Source organism: Egretta garzetta, unplaced genomic scaffold (genome assembly GCF_000687185.1).
Source record: "Egretta garzetta isolate BGI_Z169 unplaced genomic scaffold, ASM68718v1 scaffold299, whole genome shotgun sequence".
Classification (NCBI taxonomy): Eukaryota; Metazoa; Chordata; class Aves; order Pelecaniformes; family Ardeidae; genus Egretta; species Egretta garzetta.
This window is the reverse complement of record NW_009260696.1, coordinates 741,208-750,609: the sequence shown is the minus strand read 5'-3', so window position 1 is coordinate 750,609 and position 9,402 is coordinate 741,208. Positions and strand designations below refer to the sequence as shown.

Below are 9,402 nucleotides of genomic sequence, written 5' to 3'. Positions count from 1 at the left end.
ACATCTGGACAGATCTAGCCTTATTTGTTTGGTTTTGTGCCTTCATTTCTTTCTAATGTCCAAAAGGTAATTAGATTCAGCTTTTCACTCTTATATGCTAACTTGTAGACCGTCTTCCCCTTTGCCTTGTAATTATTTGAGTGGATGGGATGTAAGATGCCTTCACAAACTGTTCTGTGATTGTCATTGGCAGTGGCATTTGTCCAAAAGTAGGTCCATCAGTTGCTTCAGACCTTTGTTTCCAGAAGTAGGTTTTTAAGAATTTTTTCATAGCAATAAAGAACACGTATTTCATATCACTAGAAATCTGTTTCGTGAACAAACTTTACAACTTTTTGTGTGTAGAAGTTGAGATTTCTTCCCCCTTTTATTAGAAAAATTAAAAAGGCAAAATCACTGTAGCGTATTTAAAGAGAGTGTTAACGCATAGCAGGCTTTCCCTTTTCTGATGCCTTTTATTCCCATCACATCAATGTTAGCTATATTCTTCAAATCTGTTTCAAGTCTCTCATTGATTGAAATGTATCTTAAATGAAGAAAGAAATTTCTCTGGGGTTTACTTTCACAGTTGTAGTTTCTCTTATATTAGAGCAGCATTCATAGTTATCTGAAAACACACTTGTGTGTTGGATTTGTTTGAGAGTTATTCCATCTATGTATAGACCTCTCTCTCCCCCAGTCTCAATCTATTTGTTAAGTGAAAGAAGGAAATTCAGAGCACGCAGGTTAGCTTTCTGTGCTGAACAGCTTTTTGGAGGAGTCATCCCAATTGGCTGAAGATAAGTGTTTTTAAATCAGTGATCCACAGAGCGCTGGTAAAGCATTGTAAGGTCGGTTAACAAAACAAATAGAAAACCAAGTAAGTAAGACTCATACAAACACCCTTCTTTATGTATTAATGAAACAGAGCGGGGGAGGAATTAAAAGTAATACATAAACTTTCAAAGTGTCTTCTTTCTTTGATGCAAATTAAAACAATTGTGAAAGTGTTGAGCAAGATGGTCTTTGCATCTTTTTTCCTAAACGAATAGGTAACTCCTCAAGTAAAAAATGCTGAGAAATGCTATTAGGCAGGAGCTCAGACGGTTAACTTAGCCAGCTGACTTGAATAGTGAGGCTATTCCACTCTTTTTAATGCTGCTGCTTTGTTCTCTGCTTTTAAGTTAACTTTCTGGTTTTTGACCCTGTTTCCAAGTATAGAGGGCAGAGATACCCAAAAACGACTGAAGGCACTGAATGCTGCTGTCTTGAGATTATCCAGGAACATCAAGGAGTTGCAGAATGAGAATCGGAGACTGAAAGAAGATCTAGATCATGTACTTAGCAGTTCTCCTCCTTCCAATAAAACAAAAAGTACGTGTTGAAAAGTTCATGAACCACGGGGCAAGGGATTTGGGTACATTTGAAAGACGTATTTGAGAGCAGGACCCTACAATGGCAGAAATAAGGGAGTTATTACAAAGGTGAAGATTCAGGAAGGGCAAAGGTTGGAATGAGAAGTTTCTGACAGAAGTCTCTCTCTGACTTCTGGATATGCTTCTCCAGTCAGACCTGGGTTTCCTTTAGTATTATCCCTGAGAATTCTGGACTGGAATCAATTGAAGATTTAACATTTCACTGGAAAACTTTTTTCAGTTGTTGAAAACTCATTAATGTGAATGGTTTATATTGATTTCTGAGCTAATTAGTGTAGAATTCAGATATTTTAAGACCGTTCTCATTTTTTCATTGCTGCATATGTAAAGTTCGGGTTCAGAGGTCTTTAGATAGTCTTCTATATGGACAGAAGTTTCAAAAAGCAAGAACAATGTTGACTCACTGATATAGTTTCATGCTTAAAGCTTTGTTATTGTATTTAGATTATAGTGAGTGGAGCAGACAGAGGCTGGTGAGGCGGATTTCAGAACTAGAAAAAGTAAGTGATCATAATGATGTAGCCAACTTACCTGTGTTTGAGCAGAAAATGCAGAACCACTGGCTTGTGCTCGTGGCATGTAGTCCTTCAGTGTACCAGACGTGTGCATTCTGGCTCATACATGTAAACTGATGTCTGTACCGTGTGCCCTTGCTCCTTTCTTTTCTCATACTTGTTACATATAGATGCACATTTTAGAATTTACTTCCATTTGATCTTTTCTCATGACCTAACTAAAATTTTATGCGAAATTTAATTTTCTTCCTCTTTTTTTCTTTTGTATTTTTGTGTAAATTTATCCTGTTTAGAAAGTATGTGCCATGGAGAACACCAGGGTGTCATCAGCAGATAGTGAGTCATCACAGTTACTTGCTGTGTCATCTTCACCTTCTGTAGACCTGGATCATCCAGCCTCTCAACAGGTAGACCATGTTGAGGAATGTCGTCACCTCCAAGGGCTAGTGAAGAAACTGAAGAGTGATAGGAAGGCACTTCAAAATCTCCTACTCAATAAGGAGTAAGTGCGACTCTTGTCTGAGATGTTGTTCTTTTGTAGGTGTGAATTATTTAATTATTGCCTATCATGTTATGAATTGATGTAGTAAGTCCTTCACATCTTCAGCAAGAAAACAAATTTTGAGGGTCCCTTCAGCTTTTATTTCAAAAGCTTCTTATAGTCCTACTAGTGTTGTAACATGGCAGACCAAAAAGTCAGTGAGAAGATGGAAAATGAGGATTTATGCTTGTTTCTAACACATTTTTTTAAGGCATGTTTTTGTGCCAACCATGCTGAAAAGCCTTTGGGAGGGCTATATGTCACTTTACGCAGCACTTCCTACAGGTATATTGCTGTAAAAATTTGTCTTGTTTTTTCAACATGTTATGTCCTGATTTACCACTTTCTCCATTTAAACCTGCCGTGTGCCATATGATGCACTGTGACTTCTTTTCTCCCCAGTAAGCAATCGATTTGCAGTTTGTATTGCTTGGACTCATTTGGTGTGTCAGCGCATAAGGGCAGGCAGGTTAATCTGATCATGAGCAGAGATGTGCACACAACTATGTATTCTTGATAAGGCACTCTGCCTCCTGCCGCTGAACAAAAACGCATAGTGAGGGCGTGCGAAGGGGTCTTTTGCTTCTGAACAATGTACGCTTGCGTTCTGTTTAAAAGGAGAAAGTAAACATTTAGTTACTTTAAAAATTTAAGAACCTATTTTATTTAGAAGTTTAAACAAAAAATGACTGCTTTGTTGAAGTATGAATGTCTTAAATATTGCTTAGATTTCCTTATACCTTTGTAGATTGGATATCAAGCAGTTACTGGAGGCTAAGGCTGAAGTGGAGCTGGAGCTGCAGAAGTGCCAGAATAAGATGGAAGAAAAAAGTGCAGAAGAGCAGACTTTAAGGTATCATATTTTGTATTAGTAAACCCTTTCAGAACCAAAAAAATACCTGTTAAAGTATAATTCTCTTTTGAAGTGGCTCAAAATCCTTAGGAGTTCATCTGAACTGCAGGAAGCTGGGAATTCATTTAAGCAGAATTGTTTTGGAGGGATGGAGTGAATTACTAGGGGAAGAATTCCCCAGAGTAGTTTTAAAGGAAGTAGAAGACTAAAAAGTATAGTAAAAATAAGAATTAAATCATAATAAAAATAAGATAAATGGAAAAAGAAAGCTGATGTGTGGGGCTCAGAGACATGTTTTTCTTTTCTAAGAAAAAAAACTATGGTATCTTCACCTTACCTTAGCCTATGCTTCTAGACCATTGTCGGTATGTCATTCCACTTACTTCATGTTCTGAATAACTGTTGATGATAATCCTGCACAAAGGTGGCAAAAAGTTATTTCATTATTGCTTTGTAAGAAAGGACTTTGATACAGTTTCATATTTGTCAGTCATCAGATCTGTATGAATTTATTAATAGTATCAAGGGAACCACTGTAACCTTGGGAGTACTTTGTGGTTTTGTTTTTTTTTTTAATTTGAACATAAGGCTGTGCTGTCACAACTTGAGAACTGATGTTATGTGTCTGTTACTGTAAGAATATGTATCATGTTATCCTGAGCAGTTCCCTGCTTTGGCCTTTGAAAAAACCAAGCAATGAAATTTTATGAAATAGATTCAGTATTTTCAAATCAGGAACCACAGAAGAATTCTAGCTATAAATATCTTTGCTTTTCCAACCATAGTGAGGAAATCCAGAACCTGACACAGAAAGTAGGGAAATTGGAGTCAAAATTGGAGGAAGAGAAGAGACAAATGGCAGAAGATACAATGGAAAAGCTTAATAAGGTACAGACACATGCTTTTGTTTGTGGGTTTTTGGGTTTTTTTCCCTTGCATCTAATTAATATATTGCAGATTGAGCTGATAGTCTAAATAACTGCTAGATGTCTTTTCAGAGAGGCATTAAATCTTGTAATAGAGATTCTGAATGGTGGTTAATTCATAGCGTTTGTTGATAAGTTGTTTCAATAATGACCACTGCAACTTGGAGTTCTTTTGGAGCTGTTCTCTTGGTGATTACCTGCTCCAACATTGCTTTTTTCTTATTCAGTGCAATGTTGCAAAAAGCTTATACTTTAAAGTGTTTGGGTTTTTTGCCTTTCTAAGGAAAAAAAAGACGACATTTGTTGCTTTGCTTGTATCTTCTTATACCATCTGAATCCATTAGCTAATTTCAGTCCAATTTTGTGGAGAGAGGGAGGTCTTGTAGGAGTTGACAGATAAAGGATAGAGACATAAGTAAGTGTGCTCACTGGCAGACTGGCAAAAGACAAAAAACCCTTTTCAATGATTTTTATGCTGTTCAGGTGATCAGTTAGGGCACATATGCTGTCCCATCAGAAAATATTCACTAGTCTTTCTGTTTGGATCGAAGCAGGGTAGGTGTACCGGATGTAGAGCACTAATCATCATGAAAATTGAGATATTTTAATTCCTGTGCTGATGGGACACCTTATTTGGGTAAAGAATTAGGGAAGATGACAATACAAAAAAATAAACCCTTATCCCTGTTGAAGTGAAGTTTTTCTAGAGTTAGGGTATTCATAACCTCTTCTTTCTGGATTTTTCAGTATCTAATAGATATAATTGTGCATCTGTTAACCCTGGACAGTCTTAAATGGGGCTCTGTAATCAGTTGGGATTTTTTTTTGTGAAATGTGACAGACCTTGATATGTTTGCCATCTTCTGTCCCTCTGCCAAATGTTGTTGTAACTGGCCAGTAGAGATGAATGGGCACTGACAGACATGCTTTCAGGTGCAGTGTGGTCATGTTAATCTCATTTCACTAAAAACCAGTTGAAAGTTATTACTGGGGATTTTAATCATTTGTACTTAAAAATAAATAGACCCTAAAGTACAGGTATTAAAAATATGAATAAAAAAGTCCGCTAGCTTAAGAGGGTGCTGGTTTCTTATATACTGTGCAATTCTTTAGATTCTTTTTTTGTGTGTTATAGGCTGATGCATGCTAGATGATGTTTTGAATACCAAATAACTTGAGTCTTTAAAAACAGCCAATAAACAGCTCCTTTTTTTTCCTCTGCAGACTATATATATATTCTTGGCCAGTAACCATCCATTTATTGAAATGTTCCCATTATTTGTAATTATCACTAAGTTCCTACCAATTTTTCATTTTAATAGTAGGTTGTCATTTTTACTATAACATGATCCATTTGCTAAACTTAAGCCTGTAACTCAGCATTTTTAAGTTATAAATAAATCCCTTTTCACACAATCAAGAGGTTTTTTTCAGTGTCTATAAAATCTCTTGTTCCTCTACTTAAAATTTTACACCAACAAATTAAATTAGTCTTTTAAAATTGCAGTTAGTCTTTGGCAAGTGAGGTATGACAATTTGTATGGGATAATTAGGGATCAAAAGGATCAGATGGTGAGAGGTGGCATACGCAACCACATCTCAGAAGAAATAACTGCAGCAAAATCTTGCTTTGTTCTTGGTTTCTTTTTCTTCTAATTTCTTCAGGATAGAGGAGTAGAGTCATGCCAATTTACACAAGCTCTCCATCTTCTCAGTGTCATATGATGGCCAACTCATCAGTAAGCTTAAACAGATGATTATGGGGCCACAGGTGCCAGGATGAGACATTAGAGAGCTCCCTGGTTAATTAATACTAGTCTTTTCTGGAGAAGAATTGCGAAATTAGATATCCTGACACTTGTTCTCAGTCTGTCGATAACATAAGCCATTTCGGATCAACAAAGCAGCGGGTTCCACTGATAGAGCTATTATTGCTTTAGCAATGCACGCAAATAGGAGTGTTTGTAAATGAAAACCTTTCCATTCCCATGCTCTGCTAACAGCTAAAATGGGGACAGGAACGTGTTTTACTGTCACAGTTATCTAGATGATGAGTTTGAACATGAGCAGTATTCAGAACTAAGAGTTTCCTCTTTAACTTCCTTCCCTCCTGCAGGCAGGATGAACATTTAACAACTCTGGTGTTGATTTTTCTGATTCATTTGTAACCTGTTTCCCTCATAGAATTCCAACTTGTGTCTTTAGTGTACTAAGTTAAAGATTCTCCTTTGCAGTCTTTGCCAGTCTGCATGGTGAAAGGCAAAGAAGATCACAGGAAGGAACAAGCAGCCAAAATAATCCAGAGACAGTGGAAGATGTACCGAAATAAGGTGAGGTTCCCCTATCAGGGAGCAGTGAGGACATCCTCCTCTGAATCTTACTCATGTTTTAGCATGTACAGTAACCTGCAGCCAGGCTCCAGGAACTGCAGCAGCGCTTCCCAGTATGTATCTTCTTTTCCACTGTTTTTTTCAAGTCCTCCCTGCCACTCTTTTGCCTTTGCTCCCTTGTACTCTGTTTCTGCTGCAAGATAGCCTGTTGCTGAATTGGGGAGTCCGGGTGAGCAGAGAAACTAAAGCAGCATACCAGTGCTTGAAGCAGCGCTGCTGCTGCTGTTGCCTCCTTGGAGTACAACTGAAAAGTTAAATTCCCCTTGCAGAAATCCTCCAAACAATACAGGAAGTCTTGTGTACTGAGTTACATTCAGCTAGGACAAAATGATGTAGAAAAAAAGCTTTAACCTTAAATTCTGTTCTATGGGCAACATCATAATGTTGCTTTTTCCACATATAGGACATATGATGTGAGGTGGGTCTTGTAATTGCTTCTTAGGAAACTAAAGACAAAAGAACTATCCACACATCTTTCAAAGATGAAAAGGTTTTGGTTTTTTTTTCCTTACGTTTGTTGTTTGACTTTTCAGGGGGAGGTGGGACAGGTATTTTCTGTGTGTTTTAATTGTTGGGGAAAAACTGGAAAATCTTTATTAGGTAAAACTTGTATATATTTGTGGCATTAACTTAGGCATTTTTCATTTCAGAAAGAAGAAGTTGCTCTGGATGAGGTGAGTGTGTTTTATGATACCCAACAAAGCAGTAAAACAGGTTTAATTTCTGTCAACACACAAACAAATAACTTTTTTATTTTTAAAGAGCCTTTATCGTAATATGAACTATTGTACCAAGATCATGTTTGTTCTTCAGGCTGGCTCATGATCTTCCTTCTGACATCCTGGTTTTGTTTGGTATATCTGGTCCAAGTGTTCCCCTTTTGGTTTCAAATTTTCTGTACTTGGTACCTTCTGCAAGACGAACGCCTCTGAAAATTTTGAACAATTTTTGACACAGACAGGAAAGCTTTTCCTATGTTAGGTAGTTCTAATAATGCTTTCATTTTTGCTATGATGAGTCTTCGGAAAGGTTTGAAGTAGGAATTTGAAGCCTTTGCGAAGGAGAAACGTCTCTGAGTATTATGAAGAAATTGACTTCGATAAACTTGTCACTTTTTAATAAATGTTTAGCACAAAGATTTTGGTTAAACTGTTTTTCAAATAGCACAATGTAGCATCTTACATTTGTTTCTTCCAGAACATTAAAAATCCTACTTTCAGAAATTAGAATAAATTCTAACCACGTGATGCAAATGTGGTGTTTTACATCTAGATGCTTTTTGTTGATTAGAATCCAGCAAAATCTCTGAGTAGAGAGGAAAGACTTATATTCAGCGTAATCACCCCAGTGGTCTGCCAGACTTGGCTCGATTTCTGATTGTATCAGAGCATCACCGAGCCTGCTGGGTAGCCAGAATCTAATATGGCAATGGGAGCACGTTGCTCTATTTTTGAAATACAGGCTAGTGTTGGCAGCTAGAATTTAACTGCATTTGATAGGATCAGTCATGAACACCTCCCAGATTGAATTTAAACTGTGGAGGTGTACGTCTATGGGTTGTCTGGATTGCAGCAGAGTACCTGTGAACTAATGGAGATGTGTGTGCGTCACTTAAACATAAGAAAATGTCAAGGCATCAAAGAATTTCCATTGCACAGGGAAAAGTTATTTTCCCCATGTGCCTCGTCCCTCTGGACTCTCTCTCTCTCTCTCTCTCTTTTTTTTTTTTTTTTTTTTTTTTTTTTTTTTTAAATTTATACCTGTCAGCTTTCAAAGGAGCTAACGTCTACTTATTTCTTTCCATGCTAGGCAGTTGTTATGCTTCAGGCAGCTTTCAGAGGACATTTAGCTCGAAAGAAACTGTTACTGAATAACAGGATGCATGATGCAAAATCTCCCAACAAGGTAATTGTTGGGGCAAGTGGGTATCCAGGCATCCATTATGTTTAGTTTACTGTGTAAAGTACTGCACTTCCAGACTTAATTCTCTTAATCACCCAGTGATGTTGTTTTAATGCAGTGGTTGGCAACACCACTGTAATTCCAGAAAGATATCGAGCTCATTCCCTACCCTTCCTTCCCATCTTCTTTAGTTCACAGTTTTTCTTAGAAGTAAAGCTATAACTTCTCTGCATTATGGACTGTAACTAGGTCTCCTCTTTTCTTCTGGTTCTCCCATCAGCTGATAACATACCCTTTAACTCTTTAATTCGGAGTACTATTGAAAACTGTACTTGCTCTCAAGTGTTCACTGAATCATTGTAGTAATAGACAAACTTTTGTCACTGAAGTTCAGAAATAAGAATTTGGAAAGCATCTTTGACTGGATTGAAAAGTAAAGGAGTCTTGCATGTGGCATGCTCAACCAAAGACTCAATAGTGTCCTCTCTTATGTCAGATTGGCTCCAGATTGCTCAGTTCTGAATATGAAAAAATTTCCTTGCCAGTTAAACTTTCTGTTTCTGTAAATCATTTGCCAACTTGTATGGACCTTTAGCAGGCAAAAGTTCATTTGTAATTCTTCATCCAGGTTGTCCATCTGGTTGCACTTTACATGCACTTTTATTTCAGTAAACTGACCCAATGTAGTAGGGCTGAATACTTTTGCTTGATACAAGCAATCCATCATGAAGGCTGCCTTACCTCCTTTGAAAGGTTTCCTTCCTGGAAAATAAATGAACTTTCCTTGCAGGTGTCTTCTCTTTCATTAATTGAATACAGATGCTTCAAAGCTTGCATGATGATTAGATTTGCATTTCCTG

At 37.3% G+C, this 9,402-nt stretch overlaps 1 protein-coding gene across 1 annotated transcript in view; it reads left to right on the top strand.

Annotated features, from left to right (window-relative positions):
• Positions 1 to 9,402, top strand: part of IQCE (IQ motif containing E) — a 29,789-nt gene that overhangs the window by 9,434 nt on the left and 10,953 nt on the right. Inside the window, exons 12-19 of the mRNA XM_035901322.1 lie at positions 1,196 to 1,353; positions 1,860 to 1,915; positions 2,224 to 2,432; positions 3,220 to 3,324; positions 4,110 to 4,212; positions 6,485 to 6,580; positions 7,291 to 7,314; positions 8,450 to 8,545. Coding sequence (XP_035757215.1) covers positions 1,196 to 1,353; positions 1,860 to 1,915; positions 2,224 to 2,432; positions 3,220 to 3,324; positions 4,110 to 4,212; positions 6,485 to 6,580; positions 7,291 to 7,314; positions 8,450 to 8,545 — 847 coding nt within the window. The remainder of the gene's footprint in view (positions 1 to 1,195; positions 1,354 to 1,859; positions 1,916 to 2,223; positions 2,433 to 3,219; positions 3,325 to 4,109; positions 4,213 to 6,484; positions 6,581 to 7,290; positions 7,315 to 8,449; positions 8,546 to 9,402) is intronic.